The following is a 16,353-nucleotide window of genomic DNA, read 5'->3' on the forward strand; positions in this document are numbered from 1 at the left end:
AATATAACAGGTTAGCCAAGTAGTCAGTATGTCCATGAAACACACTCTTCAGTCATCAATCTAGTAACTTGATTTTATCTCAGATACAATGCTGTGTGCTTGCTGTCTTACGTGCATCAGCACCAAGGGTAATTGCAGCAGGGCTGCAAATTATCTGTTGTCACATACAGCACGTATATGTCAGAGATTCAGCTGTATTTTGTGCAAAACTGAAAGCTTCACAGACCTTGGCAAATAATTGCATTGTCAGGCAAAATTCTTTGTAGCATACAGTACTCATATTACTGCTGCACGCCCCCGTGTCCATAATTAAGCCCCTCTTTCAGAACAAACACCTTTTTAAGGGAGTCCCTCAGAGGTTTGCAAAAAGGGGTCAGGGCTAAATTAACTCTGTAGCAGCATGGTAATCAAATTTTAAGGAGCCATCCTGTAGGATGGGGGATGGATGAAAGAGAGCGTGAAATCCAACAGGAACAATTACTAGCTACGGCTAGCAGCTATATATTATCTTCTCTCTTCCCTAATATCAGCTGCTAGGTGGAAGCTCACTCCCAACAAAGACAAAAGCACATGGACAAATTTTTAGAATTATTGCGTATTAAAGACGCATTTGTGCTATTTTACACACAAAGACGAGTTACATAGAGTGACATGAACAACCTGAAAAAAAATTAATAAAAATTTAACAATGTGGGGCTTTGACACCACACTGTGGAATGTGGAATGCAAAGTGGACTCAGGTAAGCATGTTGCAGAAAATGGCTAGCCATCTACTGTGCAAAAAGCAACTCCCAAGTGTTTTCCACTTTCCTGTCTGTTGACAATGAATTTACTGTTTCTTCATGTTCTTGGCCGTTGTCCCACACATACTGTCGATGAGGATGACTCATGCATTTATAGCCGTTCTCTCATCATGTTAAGCTAAGATCATTGCTAAGGAGTGCTGGGCTCAATGTTATCTCATCCCAGTATCTCTAGGTCTGGGATCAGCTCTTAGTCAGCTCCTTTCAGAGTCATGTTGTGTTCCATATGGACTCAGCATTCTTACTCTTACTACACAGATGTCTTAGAACAGTTGAGGGCAGACATCAAAATATAAAGATGGTTTAGCTCCTATAACAACAATTGTTTTAAACACAATATGAATATTAAGTTTTTTATGAACCAAAAGATGGCTGCCACATTAGGCTCCTGCTAATCAGACCTACTGCATAGCCCACTCATGTACTGTAACAGGTCTTTTCTCTACTTCTCTACTTTTCACTACTCACAAATAACCATTTGGGTGTATTTGTTAGGTGATAAGAAAACGTTTTGAGTGCCCCTGATTTTTTATCCTTAGCACTGTCTGTCAAACACATAGGAGAATACACAATGGATTCTCAGACAGCGGATAGCTGTGTGCAGTCATAACCTCATAATATTCCCTTTCCAATAAACTCTGAGATAACTGTATCTGACAGTTTAGAAATTTTAACATATTGCACAATACTGCACTATGATCCATCACAGCTTCTTCCATAGCCATTTCAGTCTTAGTTTTTACTTACCGGTATTTAAAATGCAAGTGGGACAACTACAAAAATTAGGGTTTTCACTTACACAAGAGTAAAAAAAAGTCCATCTATTCATCCAGCTGTCATGTTCACACATTTTACAGTCTTAGTGTTTTTTTATGTGAAAGGACCAGCAGGTGCCTCTGGAAAGGAATACTTACAACAATGAACAATAGCTGCATCACAGAGACTTAAAGTAAAAGAGATATTAAAGCACAGTTCCCAATCAGGGTCTCCTTTTAGCATGCTGATAACTCTCTGTGTGCACACTTGCCCACACTGCATGTGGGAGTTCCACTACGGGGATATTCCTGCTCACAATGGATGCTGATGGTGGCTCAGCTGCTCACATTTAAAAGAGCAAAGCAGTTTCTCCCACAGAGAGTTCAGCAGTAAACCAAGCTGAAGTAATTAACTCTTCCTTTTAAGTTTATTGTGATGGAGTGCTGAATTTGAGCCTGCACTTTGTACATGTTTTACTCACTGTGTACAATGTAAATAATACACTTTGTCATGTGTAGGATGGCTTCCACGGGGACAGTCATATATAAAGCTTCAAATAATATGGTCCATGTAGCCCTTTTTTGTCTTTTTGTGGTTCCTTTAAACATTCTGTTGAGCCTCTAAATAATGTCATCGGTCAATAGATGTCGGTTTCAGTCAGTTCTGACACAGACCTCTCCTTAAACTGGTTGAATCTGTGCACACTGGGACCTAGTGAGTATTAGTCAGTGTCAACTTATCTACCTGTCCGTGCCATTTTGGGTCGATGCTGATGCCTTATCAATATTAACATTGTGCCTAATCTCTCTTTATAATGGCCAATATTTAGATAGACAGATGATACTTCATTGATCCCTGATCAGTTACCCAGGTTGAGTGTAACATCTGTAGAAATGCTTGTTTCTCCCACAGACCTTTATAATTTGGGACCAGCAGCAGCAAGTCGGTCTGCACACCTCAGCCGAGCAGGTCAGACAGCCCTTGACTGTGTCCGGCGCAGTCTGGACGTTGATAGAATGTGTCAGATGCACTGAAGAGGTTCTGTCATAATATAAGAGATACTATCATATTTATTACAATCGGACAGAGCGACCATTTGCGACTCACCGCAACGTTTGAAACGTTTTATTTACTTACTGAATGGACAGAATATTATTATTTTTTTCTACATAAGACGTTGCGGGGGGTTTCTGGGGGATTGGAGGGTCATTTTCTGCTTAAGGCCCACTAAGCGCTGACACACACACACACACACACACAAGCTTTGGCAGCTGAGAATCCCGTCAACGGTCGCAGACTGATACACATCCACGCGCCCGAACAACAAATGTCAACACGGCAGCCATGTCTCCGTGAATCACAGTTAATCTGTCCACACACGGTGCCCTGTCACGATACGCAGCAGCGCATTTACACGGTGTTTATAACCCATACGAAGCCCGCGGCCAGGCCTGCTGTTGCCGTGTGAAGCAGCGCTGCACAGCCTCACTGCGAACCGTAAAAACATGCCTACCTTTCCAAGAAGCAGAGCACCTCCTTGCTGCTTCTGTTTTCATAAAGACGACAATAAGAGTCCACATTAAAACGAGCCCAGATGCTGCGGTTCAATAAATCCAAGCTTTCCCAGCAGTGTCCAGTGGGGGTTTACTCCTTTAAGCCGAACATGAAGCCAAGGTCGTAACGTTTGGTCCGCAGGTTCCACAAACCGTGCGGGATACATTAGACGAAATCATTCAAACATGGCAGTGATGTGCCAAATTATCCTAAGTCAAAATACAAGCGAAAATGAATATATACCGACAGCAGGAAGTGACAGGTAGGCGCACTTGTCTTGACAGCCAGGTATATTGCCTAATCATCCGCTCGGCTCCGCATTTAGATCCCGCCTCTAAAGACAGCTGGCCAATCAGAGAGCGGCTCCAAGACAGCGTCCTTCAGACGCAGGTGCATCCATGATGCCTTCAGTAACTCATTCCTAAGCGCGTAAATCACACTTTCTCTGTGGTGCGTGCGTAAGCCAGGCTGGATTCCATTTTTTCACGTATTTACTTTTTATTTTAAATTAACAAAAATCAAACCAGATTATTATTGTTAGTAGTCTTACCACAAATGACATGTAAATGTCACTTTTGTTTAGATAAAGGAGACATGTGATAGTGGAATACTGGCATATAGTGCCTGGATTTATTCAATTATTGTTCCTATAGCTTATTATTTGGAGGTTTGGGCCGGCTGTACTGCCTTCATAGAACCACCTGTATGCCCTTTCTGCTGGTTCATCCTTGCTCTCGTGTGTCCCCTAGTGGAATTAATGAGAGTCCACAGGATTCTGCAGACATTTGCAGAAACAGTGGGAGGTATATGCACAGTATCTCTATTTGTATCTGTATCTGCAGCTTTTCTCACTGAGACATGACAGAAAATAAGCCCAATAATTACAAGACATGTCTGAAAAGAGAAGAGAATGATGGTCAGATGATTAACATTTTTATTGGTAAAATGGAAAATGGCTGATTCAATGTAATAATGTCAAAGTGAGGTTGCATGTGTAAGACATAATGATACAAAAATATCTGGTAGATATTGAACCAGTTTAGTCTTGGAGTACCCCCAGTAGAACAGAGACTCGTAAATAATTACATTGTTTTTAAAATATTACTTTATACAGTATTTTTCCACACAGACTGGCCTCAGCTCTTTTGCTTTGCCCTCCTCAGAGGAAGTGGCTGCAGTTTCAAAGACACAACACTAGGAGGCAGTATATGCAAACACAAAAACTAGGCAATGATGATGTTATTGAGGTCTATATTAGCAACTCTACTATGTTGGAGAAAATAAGAAACTATTGAAAAGAGTGAAATCTAAAATAATAGTGATGGAAGCTGCTATAAAAGGAGAATTAGCTCGCGGTTAGACGCAGGTTTTTAACCACGGTAAAAATTGAATTAAAGTCCCGTAGAGACGCCCGGAAGAGGCGTGGCTTCCTTTCAACGTCCCGGCTCTGGAGCAGCCAATCAAGCTGTGTACGTGTACGTATCCTACGTACAACTTGTGTACGTGCCAGGCTGCATGGTACGTGCTGTCACTCACTGTTCGCTGGTGTTGTCGTTTATTCTTCACCTGCTCATGTGTGTTTCTTCTTGTGTCAAAGACTTTTGGATCTGAGAGGTGTTGGACGGTTTATAGGGCTGTGAGTAGTAAGCGGGAAACACAGAAAATGTGATATCAAAAGCTTACGACTTGTAACAGCCATCTGCTAGCTACTTTTAGCTTTTAAGCTGGTAACGCAATGCGAGCTTTTAACCATACCAAATACGGGTTGTATTGTAACTGGGTAATTAGCATGCTAAACGTTGTTGCTGCTGCTGTATTAAGCGCATGAAGAAATATTTGCCTGGGAAAATAATATCACGGACTTGGAAAAGGGTCGCTGGGGAAAAAAGCTTGGTGACCTTCTTTGACAGCTGGATGTGTGTCTGACTTTTGACTGCGATTGCACTAAAACTGCATCTGGCCGGAGGACTGCCATGAACCAATTTGTCCACTACGTAACAGCATTTATTACACGGATCTTCGTTTAACTCTATTTGGACTTCTAGTCGAGTTTCTGTCCGTCACTCTGAAGACATGGCTCGCCGCACAGTGGTGAGAGTGTTGTGCCTCGGGCATCGAGCTGTTAACCTTCTGTATGGAAACTCACGTCACCCCCTCCACACTTCAGTTAGCAGCGCTTCATCTCATCCAAACGGTGGATTCAAACCTGAAAAAGTGGCGGTGGTCACAAAGACTACACGGTATGAGTTTGAACAGCAGAGGTATCGCTATGCAGGGCTCTCTGAGGAAGATCTGAAACAGCTGGTAAGACTGGATTTTACTTTCAGACACGCGTGTTGACCCCAGGAGCAAAACAAACCAGTTACTTAACTGTTTGACTTGCTTTCTCTGGTGTCTTTTCCAGCTTGCTATGAAGGGCTCCAGCTACAGCGGTCTACTGGAAAGACACAATATCCACACTAACAATGTAGAACATATTGTGCAGAGCTTGCGGTAAGATTATGACTTTCCTGACCACATTCTATAGGCAGACAGAGAAGTGTTTCCCCTTGGGACTCTACTTGTGTAATTATGTGTTTGCAGGAAAGAAGGTATTGATGTACGAGTTGTGAAGAGAGGAGAATATGATGAAGAGGTAGTGCGATGGGCAGATACCGTCATCTCTGCTGGAGGTAGGAATAATATATCAATATTTGGTCACTGTGGTTTTGACTTCACTTTTTTTGCTGCGCCCCTCCTCTGCCCTTGATTCATCACTAACAAGTAGGATGTTCCAAATTGAGGCTTCTGTAATGATGATTTCTGCCATATGTTCACATAAATGAACAATGAATTAAAGAATCTTCCTTCACCTTCAACTTTTGTGATCAGATAGAATGGGCAGGACTTTGTCTTATTCAACCCAGGGGGCAAAAAGTCAAGTGAACAAAGGCTTCAGACAACGGATGCAAGTACACAATACAAGTTCTCTAACTGCAGTTTGTTTTGTTAGGTGATGGAACAATGCTACTTGTTGCCAGTAAGGTTTTAAGCAAGGACAAACCAGTTGTTGGAGTAAACACAGACCCCGAGAGGTAAAACAACAGCCCAGTTTGGGAAAGGCCTGCATTAGGAATATATACAGTATTGTAGCTTGACTGAAAAGAGCTACTGAACATATAATATTGTCTAATTAGTCTACAGTGTCAACATTTATCACCATGTGTGTGCCACTGAGTTTATTGCAGTTTTCCCTTTCTAAAGGTCAGAAGGTCACCTGTGCCTGCCTGTGCGGTACACTCGTGCCTTCCCAGAAGCACTTGACAAGCTCTGTCGTGGTGAGTTCAGGTGTGTATTTATCAACGACTACGAACTTGAGCGCTGTCTCACACCTTCCCACTCGTGAACCAGCTGCACTCTTCCCCTGTGTATGCTTCGTAGATAAATTTCCGTCGTCTCTTTACTAGTTTAAAACCTAGATTGGCGTCAGCTTATGTACTACTAAGAAAATATATAGTAGGAACAGCAAAAAGTCCAGTGTTGAATTAATTGATTTCAACACTTTTCTGGAGTTTATGTCTCCACACTTTCTGGAATTAAATCAACACTTTCAAAATTGTTAAACATTAAACACTCTGTCAAAGTTCCTTTTTTAATTCCCACAGTGGAGTTATATTAACACCTGGGGATTTGACACATAACAGAGTTACATTTTTTTACTATTTGGGTACACTGTAAAATTTAATAAGTTCACTTTTTTGCACCATAAGTGACAGTGGCCTCCTCAATTGGGGATGGGTTTTAGTTGCTGAGTGAGGGTGGTTGGGTGAGCATTGAAATGTCCACAGAAGAAGAGTTGTTGCTTTGGTTCAATTATTGACATAATATGACCCTGATGAATGAGACTTCATGACCACAATTTTATGCTCAAAATGTCCTCATGAAACTGACCAACCTGTGTGTTGGAACTTCATGACAAACCTGGTAATATATGAGACAAGACTGCAAGACTTAGAGGTCCACTTAGGTCAGTATATCCACATAGCCAACCAGGTGGGGAAGGGGATTAACTCAACCACCCAGACCTTCAGCTGTCCTTATGTTACACATACACATACTCCCTAAAGGCTGCCTCAAAGCTTCACAAGGCTTCATCCACCCATCTCCAATAAAAAGCCTTTAAATGTACCAATTTGCTGCAACTGGAAAATAACTTTTTTTCAAGTTTCAGTTTGCTGTGCGGCCATTATCAATAACATCTTTAAAGGGTGGGAGGCGGAGCTTAATTACATCTCTGCAGTGTTGAGTTAAGACTGATGTGATCAACTCTCTAAAGCAACTCCCCAAGTAGACCCAATTTAACCCTGAAAGTGTTGAAATTACACTTTAGGAGTTAAAGTCAACTCCTAAATGTTTAACTCTGAATCTCCAATTTTCGCTGTGCACTTAGAGCTGACGATCATTAGCTTAGAGTTCAAAGCAAGTTTAAACCTGTGTTGTCTGGAAAACAGTCACATGGTGTCTAAAAGCCCATTGGTGTGTCCTTAGACCCAGTGGGATCTCCTAAATCCAGTTACGTTGTCTCATTGACTCACCTAGCTGCTCTAAGGGGTCACTGTCTGGATTAATTGTGTGATTCGAGACGGCAGATCTTCTCTCCTCATTTTTTTTCCTGTGCTGCTTTCAGGTGGCTGTGGCGCCAGAGGATCCGTCTGCAATTAGAAGGCACAGGAATAAATCCCACTCCTGTGGACCTACATGAACAGCAGCTAAGCCTGGAGCAGCACAGCCAAGCTCACCGCATCACCACCACAGACAGCCAGCGGAGTATGTCTCCACCTATTGCAATGGGTCCCTGTCAATCTATAATATATGTTTCATTGTCTGAACATTATTAAAAGTGTGTTTAACATTTTCGCAGCTGTTCTTCTGATTCTGTAATATATTTCCAGGGTCAGGAGTACTACATCAGAGCTATTCTAAACCTAGCCTCCTCCCTATCAGAAGTCTGAATGAAATCTTCATTGGAGAGTCTCTGTCCTCCAGGTACCTCAACAATGACTAAATCCTTAACACGTGGATCTGTGTGCATGCTGTAACCCTCATTAATCCCCAGCCCCATCACCACCCTGCTCCCCTATCCAGCACTCATCAGAGAAAATCTCTGTCCACCACAGGATGAAGTTAAAAACCTTCAAACCACATGTTAATATGTTGCTCCATAGGGCCTCCTACTACGAGATGTCAGTGGACGATGGGCCCTGGGAAAAACAGAAGAGCTCAGGACTCAGCATTTGCACAGGAACAGGATCCAAAGCCTGGTACACATAAGTATAATCAGCACTGAGTGAAATATTTAATAAGGGCCTAATCGGTATGTTCACTTTTCAGCTCAATGATGACTTCATTTCTTGCTGTCCACAGGTCATACAACATTAACAAACTTGATGAACAATCAGTGGAGGAGCTTCTTAAAATTGGTACATATATGTGCATGTGTGTTGTGTTCTAAAGTAAATAATATTAGAGTTATGCCTTCAATATGTCTGTTTTTTTTTTCAGGAAAATCTCAAACAGGTCTTGAAATCCCACTTAACCAGGAATTTATTGAAAAAGGTGAGGTCTTAATTCTCCTGTTATAATAGCACATTTATTTTTAGGCCTCCCTTTAATGTTGCAGTGATGTCTGTGTGTGTACAGTCACTCAAGAATACAATGAGTCTCTGGTGTTCAGTCCGGACGACAGCCGCTTGTTCTACAGTATCAGGGAGCCCATCGTCAACAGAGTCTTCTCCAGCAGTCGGCAGAGAGGCTTCGCTAGCAAGTAAGTGACGTTCTTCAGTATGATAAGAAGTCCTATGGTAAAGAAGCTGTAAAGCTGAAGCTCTGTACCTCTGCTCCCTCAGGGTGTGTGTCCGCTCTCGGTGCTGGGATGCCTGCATGGTGGTGGATGGTGGGACTTCCTTTGAATTCAATGACGGTGCCATTGCTACAATCAGCATGAGCGCGGACGACCAGCTCCGGACAGTTTTGCTAGAAAACTGAGACAAGTTTAGAGCATGTGACGTTTGACCAGTTTCAAATCAAAATGAAGGATGTGGTCAAAGGGAAGTTTAAGCTTCTAGCCTTCACATGTAAAAAAAAATTTTATACCTTACAAAAAGGTATTGACTGTGTGAATTTTTTTCAATTCAGTTTTCTCATTTTCTTTTTTGCCGTAATGTTCATCCTACTCTCCCTATGCTGTAATAAGTTATGACAGTGTCAGATGTTCACGTTAACATAAACTGCCCGTCATTGCATTAAGGCCACATAGAGGGTCTGAGGTAAGGGAGGGATAGGATCACACGAGTCACACCATCATGCTGATTTGTGAACCTGCAGTACCCCTCAGTGAGTGCAGGAGCCACACACTTTATGAACTCAGCATTTGTTTGATCTCATTTACACTCCGGTAAATTTTCATGCCATTTCTGATGGTGAGATCAAATGCAAGGATGGCTTATTGACTGTTGTACGTGTGTATCTACTTCAGGCTATATATCGGTCAGAGCAGTGACTTCAGTCACAGTATCCCCGCTTTGATGATGATTTGTGTCAGGATCGTGGGCTGGGTTTTATTCCCCTATTAAAATGAGTTTCTTATTTCAGAAAGCTACTGACAGATTGAGTGAGGAACACTTTGATTGATAGAGAAGTGGATTATTGTTTGTCTAATAGACATCGTGATGCATACTCAGGCCAGCTGGGTAGAGGGGAGGATGAAGGGGCTGTCTCACATTGGCAGGGTACAAGGCAGCAGTGTGAATCTATGTGAATGGCAGCATAGTACAGTGACCAGGTCTGAGTCACAGATGAACACTGCTGTTCATATTTTGGTGCTACTTCTGGAAATGAATTACTGTCAGGCAGCAGCCAGAGGATTTTTATGATTCAGAGTGAGAGACAAAAGACTGATTGGTTTTCACACCAGTATAGCCAACTGTTAAAAAGATAGATCCTGCTCAAAATATTGATATTAAAAGTGTTCATTGTTGGTTATGTTATTAGAAACTTGGTAATCTCCCAAAACAGCTGGTCACTGTTTTATGAAACAGGAAATTGACTGCGACTACATTTGGCAGCAGATTGATCAGGTGTTGTAGACTTGTGGCAACAGCTTAGCACATGTGAGATTGAGTATACATAACTTAAGCTCTGTGGTATGGAGGGATAACATATCCGGTTATGCTAGTAAGCAGGATAGATGTGTTGCTGGTGTGGACGTGTACTGTGATGTTAACACTAAAGAAAAAACATTGAATATCACCCGATTTATCTTTGGAAACAGTCCAATTTGTGCAGAAATTGTAAAGAAAAAGCACAGCCGCTGTTACAGCTTGTTTGTTGAGTAGATGAGATATTTTTGGAATATAGATTATATTTTGTATAACTGTTTTGCCCTGCTAAAAGTACAGTTCCTGTAAAAAAAGAAAGAGATTGCACTAAAGAAAGAACCCCATGCTCAAAGGGGTGTGTGGCTCTGAGGTAAAATATGTCTGGAACTTTAAAAAAGAAATAGGAAATGAATTTTGAAACAGTAGCATGAGCCTGAATGACAGGAGTTTAAACTGGATTTCAAAGACTGTTTTTCACCCTATAAAGACACTCAACATTAAATGTTTGAATTATAAAAAAGGACAGAGATTTAACGCAGTTGGGTATTCGTGATTATTTAAAATGTTGTTCCGCTTCATCAGTATGGTGCGCCTTGGCCTGCACTTTTGTGGTGTTTGCTTACAATTTAATCAGGTAACTGTACCATGCAGTGTGCCAAAGGAGAGGCTCCTCATGGAAACACATTGTGTTTGGAGGCGTTTTATTTTGGAGCCAGATAAAAGTGGTATAAAACAAGCTCTGTGTGCTCATTTAAACTCTACATGTTTGTTTATGGCACATTGTTTACAATGTTTCCCGGTGGTGGAAACCTGCCCTGCCAGTAGTCAATTAAGCTGCAACCACAGAACCACTGAAGTATATGGACTGAAGTTTGGACTGCTGTCTTGTTAACTACATAGGTAAAGAGACTGAGCAGCACCGTTACTGCATAGCCTTATCTCTATGATCATTGTATCCAATGAAAAATGACCCATGTTTCTCTCTTCTCTGGTTTACTCAGGAGGAAAAATGAACAGCTACAAGTCCATTAAAGTTCAATCTGTTTGACATCAACAGGCAACATGGAGCACTGAGACATGCACACTGATGATAGTCCATAACCATATTGAAGACATTCACACAGTTTAGCTTCTAGGATCAGATCCTGGATGAAAAGTGACAGCTGTTTTGGTACTGCAAGAAAGATCATCATTTTACATTAAAACATCTGCTCTCATCATTACAGCAGAGAACAGGAGCTATTCAAATGGTAAACATCCTACATCATTTCATCTGACTCCCTTTTTAAAACATTTTAAATTAACACATTATTAGAACCTTAAACCGATTCAAAAATCCATCCAAAGTTTCTATGAACAATCCAACAACAGCTGGATTTAACATTGCAAACTATCCTAAACAAACGTATTACACTTCTCTACAAGCTGGCAGAGTTTAGCTCTCAAAGGCCTTACCCAAAGAACGGCCTCTGGTACTGTTGATACCAGCAAGACTAAAAACATCTCTGCATCAGCAGCAAACACTGACATGGCTCCATCCCTGCACACAAGTCTGAACACCCTGTATGCATGTTGGAATACTGCAGGACCAAACACAAGGCAACATGCTGGTTTACAGTCTAAACCTCAGGCGACACTTCCTGTTCCACATGGCGCGGTCAGAGTTAGTGAGCCTGTTGGCCGGTGTGGGCCGGGCAACGCTGGAGAAAGGTCTGCAGTTGATGGTCACATTAGGCATCTCCTTTTTCAGAGAGGGCAGCTGGCTGTCCTGCACCAGGCCAAACACATCCAGCAGGCACAGTGCGGGGAACATCGTACCCAGGTCACTGGAAATATGACAAAAATAGTGAGAGTTGGACAGAACTCAGAGGGCTACTGTACAGAAGAGTTCCTACAGTGTGTGTGTGTGTGTGTGTGTGTGTACAAAGTGGTTTAGTGGGTAACTTACGTGAGAGCAGCAAGGTGAATGTGATAGCAGCGACTCAGGGACAGATGCTGCAGATTCTTGAGTTGTTTGAGGACACTGAAGCAGTCAGCCATCAGCAGAGTGCTGTCACTGTTAACACAGAAGCAGGGTGAGTACTGTAAGACTGAGGTGGGGGCAGATGACGGACACACACAGCTGTTGAACATGTGTGAACACACGCTCTGTTCTCTATGCACCTTTGGTATGAATTCCTAGTGTATAAATATCACTTAATTGTAAAAGCTATTGAGTTCTAGCTTCACAAAATTGAGAGTCATTTGCTGCCAAAAGCAAGTTATACTCATTATGCAGACAAGAAGTGAGTGTAAAACCTTACCTCAGATCCAGAGTTTGGATTTGAGGGCATCTCTCCACCAGAACCTTCACATCTGTGAAATGAGACATGATTTCAGATCAATAACTATAAACGGTTGAAATTTGTACCAAGTCAACATCAAACATCAAAAAGAAGCGTGTTCATGTATACAAAGTTAGAAAAAAAACATTTATTCTGACCAGATAAATATTGGTGCTGCAAAAAACATCCATTAAACTACAGCTCATTCCAATATCTCTCTTACCTTCTAATGTTAGGCTCTCTCTGTACCCACTGAAGTTGAGATGAGTAATGTTGGAGCTCACATTATTAACAACACTCTTCACATGATCATTGCTGAAGTCACACCATGATATGTTCAACTGCTCTATCCTGAAAAACACACAGACAGAGAGGATGACTAAAACTACTCATTATCATGTGGAATAAACCGCTATCAGAAACAGCAGATGACCTGGAGCAGGATTTGAGTAACACAGCCAGAGTGGAAGCAGAAAAGCTGGAGCAGCCACTCAGATTAAGGTGCAGCAGGTTGGTGTTCTTGACCAGAGAGCTGAAAGAGAAGAAAACACGTCTTAACACGCCACTTAAGTACACATGTGATGAAGGGAAGTAGGACCTTTCTGCACCGAGTTGAAAGCTGACCTGATGATGGTGTCCGAGATCTGCAGACCTTCCAGGCTCAGGTACTCCAGCTGTGTGCAGTGACAAATGATGGTCTCCAGAGCAGAGGTAGGAATGATTGAGCTGGACAAATCCAACTGAACTAACTGCAGGGATCTGGACAGAGGAAGAGACCAAAACCAACAGTACCATCAAATAATTTTCTCTTTTTCTGTGACTCATTTGCTCAATACTGAACATCAAAAATCTTATCATTTAAATAAAGACCTATAAAATCCTGCCATTAAGGAGCATTGTACCCAAGTACCCAGACCTGAGCTATATAGAGAAATTAGGACATGGCCACAGTATTACCATCAGATGGACTCACACAATGTTTAAGAAGTGCAGCTCCTCCACAAAGCTGCGTGGACAGCGCAGCCTGCGGACTCCAAGCCTCAGCAGCTGCTGCAGAGCTGGACCCATGTGGGTCAACCCCTCCAGATCCACACTGTGCCACAGAGCCTCATCAAACCTGAGACGGACACAGTAATTGTACAGACTAGAATGAAACAGGAGTGTCACAGGAGTACCGTACACAGTAACAGTTATACACGGAGGAAGGAAGAAGACTCCACTCCTGTGCCAGGCTGTGAAAATGGACTTACACCAACCGCTTCCAGCGCTTACAGACTACAGATATTCTTAGGAGGTTCTGCAGTGGGAGGCAGAAGAAGATCTGGAGTAGCAGCTCATCTGGTAATTGGTCCCATGAAATGCCTGCAAAAAGAAACGTTGCATGATTTGAGCAGGGACAGTTTTTCAGAGCCAAACATAATAAATAGTGACTTCTGAAAGAAAGGTAGGAGGTTTCCTACCTGATGTGGATTCTTTCTTCCTCCTAGGTCTCCTGGCAAGGACAAACTGGATTTCATCATTCTCCTTCCCCTTGCTGATGAGCCGTGGATGCTTGTGTCGTGGGGAACACTGCTGGACGAGCTCTGCTGGAGTGCACTCAGTGTCCAAACCCTCGCTCAGGCAGCTTCTGGACTTACGTTTGTTCAGTCTGTTAGACTGAGACAACATGGAGCCCTGCAGACTTAGGCAGGGCAGTTCCTGCAGTGGTAAACTGGATGGGAGGAGAAGCTTATGTAACACTTATCTATACAAGACAGTGGCACAATTAGATATGCTTATTATTATTATTATCATGTAGAAACACAGAAAAATTCATTAGCGACCCAGCCTCCCATAGAGACGAGCCACCCCCTGCCCGCCATATTGAGGCAACTACCAGCAGCGCTACCGCGCAAATTCCAACAACAGAAGAAAAGTGCTTTGTTACATCTCTTTCTATAGATATACGTGCGTTCAATTACACTGCGTTTATAGCCTCACATTTCAATAATGGCTTTCAGTTTAGACCAAGAAAGAACCTCTGGTATACATGAAGAGAGGCCTGGCGAGGGCGAAAGCGCGGTATCGATCATTACAAGCTCAATATCTTTAGTGAAGGTGCTCAAAGCGCTAAGTTTGCAAAATATACATAAAATTAACATGTGTACATTACCACAAACACGGTATCGTTAGTGGCTGTGATGGGTAGCAGAGGATAACTAAAGGAACTTACTTCTGAGCAAGTAGTGCCATGATGTTGGCTCATTTACACACATGGATGGCACGTTAACGGTTAGCTTGCCGTAGTGCGACTTCAGTAATAAGAAGTAATAATAAAATATACAAACACATACCTGTCGTGTGGCATCTCCCCTGAATCGGACAGAAAATGAAATACGAAGAAGACTGCACATGAAACTGAGTTGTTATCACTGGAGCCCTCTTTAAACTCGCCGCCGCCAGCAGCTGAGCGCCCTGTTTCACTACGTCACTGACGCATGCTCGGCACGCCGTGCGTGCTACGTCATACGTAGTGGCATACGAAGCGTTCAGGTGTCCTCGTTTTTTTTTGACGGAAAGCGCGGGACTGCAACAGGGGAATCAAAAATATCCGATGTGCTTCTTCTATTTACGGCATATCATTCTAGTTATAAGAGCTTGACGTTATGACTTCATCGTTTTCTCGTTAAAACTTGATATTTCTCCAGTTAAAACCTGATAAGTCTGAGTCCTCATTTGTCGCAGTGTCACTACTTGTAAGATGGTCTTATTCGGATAGTTCAGCCACTAGGTGTCAGGAGTGTACGATTATAAAGTGGATCCTATACTCCTGACAAAGTCCAGCTCCTTAGCTGCTGGCAGTTATTTGCTGTAGGAGGATGCTCAAAGGTTATGAGAAGACATTGCTAAACACGGTTTTCTGCATTATGTTGGCGCCATATAAAGTCCTGTTTTATTTACTGAGATTTCATAATCCATACTAAGCCAGAACCTCCAGACAATCAATCTGGGCAACTGTTTAATACTGTAAACAATGAAATGTTATATGTCTGATTCAGGCTGCCAGCTGTTGCATACCAATCTAACCACACAGGATGACTGAAACATGACTCATACTTACAAAACCCAGAGATAAGAGTCTGAAAGACAACTTTGGAGAGGTACAGTACATCGGTGTATGTGGCCATATGGTTTTATTTACTGTATCAGAGACTAATGCGGTGTACATTACATAAATAAAATTTAAAAAAACACGTATTGATCCACCTCCAAGATTAAGCGTTGGATAAACTAAATGATCTTGGCTTGCTGAGCAAAAAACACCACATATAATACCCTCCCCCCTTCACCTGGAAGGAGCATGTCCGCTTTTTTCCAGGAGACAACCAACACCACAGATCTGGAGGTGTTTATCATCCTTCCAGCTTCATTACACATGGAGTCACAAATTTATACAAGTGAGCTCAGAAGACCTCCCAACGATGGGGCCTACATCATATGGCTTTCAGAACTGAGAGTGGATTTATATTTGGACTAAGACTGCAGTGATCATTTAACAGGGTTACAAAAACATACACATAAATTAAAATGCAATCAACATGTGCAGGCATGCTGATTACCAAAGAGAGGACTGCTGCTGCCCAAAATACTGACAGCATATTAACCCTCCTTCTGTGGATTATGAGAACAAGAACTGAGTGATTTCTGCCATTCTCTTTGGTCATTCATCATACAGTGATGCCCCAGGCAAAATAGCAATAGATCTTTTTTTCCATCTTGCAGAATAGCACGAAGAAATTC

The 16,353-nt window shown here is 42.2% G+C and overlaps 3 protein-coding genes across 6 annotated transcripts in view; 1 reads left to right on the plus strand and 2 right to left on the minus strand.

The window, feature by feature from the left end:
• Window positions 1-3,387, minus strand: part of LOC114443368 (ras-specific guanine nucleotide-releasing factor RalGPS1-like) — a 45,691-nt gene extending 42,304 nt beyond the window's left edge. For both annotated transcript variants that reach the window (XR_003671433.1, XM_028417312.1), the window contains exon 1: window positions 3,073-3,387. The gene's annotated coding sequence lies outside the window, so the exon portion shown is untranslated. The remainder of the gene's footprint in view (window positions 1-3,072) is intronic.
• A 1,226-nt stretch (window positions 3,388-4,613) lies between these two features.
• On the plus strand, window positions 4,614-10,985 carry nadk2 (NAD kinase 2, mitochondrial). Of its 3 annotated transcripts, XM_028418259.1 has the most exons (13): window positions 4,622-4,749; window positions 5,159-5,417; window positions 5,518-5,606; window positions 5,697-5,785; window positions 6,106-6,187; window positions 6,357-6,440; window positions 7,780-7,919; window positions 8,045-8,138; window positions 8,270-8,413; window positions 8,517-8,572; window positions 8,655-8,708; window positions 8,793-8,916; window positions 8,999-10,985. In XM_028418259.1, the coding sequence occupies exons 2-13, from the start codon at window positions 5,187-5,189 to the stop codon at window positions 9,135-9,137; spliced, it is 1,326 nt and encodes a 441-aa protein (XP_028274060.1). In that variant the 5' UTR covers window positions 4,622-4,749; window positions 5,159-5,186; the 3' UTR covers window positions 9,138-10,985. The 3 variants fall into 3 exon arrangements, with proteins under 3 accessions (XP_028274059.1, XP_028274061.1, XP_028274060.1); XM_028418258.1 differs by having other exon boundaries at window positions 4,614-5,417; XM_028418260.1 differs by having other exon boundaries at window positions 4,614-5,417; window positions 8,318-8,413.
• On the minus strand, window positions 10,950-15,038 carry skp2 (S-phase kinase-associated protein 2, E3 ubiquitin protein ligase). The gene is made up of 10 exons (XM_028418261.1): window positions 14,907-15,038; window positions 14,034-14,284; window positions 13,824-13,935; window positions 13,547-13,690; window positions 13,198-13,332; window positions 13,007-13,105; window positions 12,797-12,924; window positions 12,553-12,604; window positions 12,198-12,305; window positions 10,950-12,075 (listed from the first exon to the last, which is right to left on the minus strand). Exons 1-10 carry the CDS (start codon window positions 14,918-14,920, stop codon window positions 11,862-11,864), a joined length of 1,257 nt encoding a protein of 418 aa, XP_028274062.1. The 5' UTR covers window positions 14,921-15,038; the 3' UTR covers window positions 10,950-11,861.
• Window positions 15,039-16,353: the final 1,315 nt, after the last annotated feature.

This window comes from Parambassis ranga, chromosome 12 (assembly GCF_900634625.1).
Source record: "Parambassis ranga chromosome 12, fParRan2.1, whole genome shotgun sequence".
Classification (NCBI taxonomy): Eukaryota; Metazoa; Chordata; class Actinopteri; family Ambassidae; genus Parambassis; species Parambassis ranga.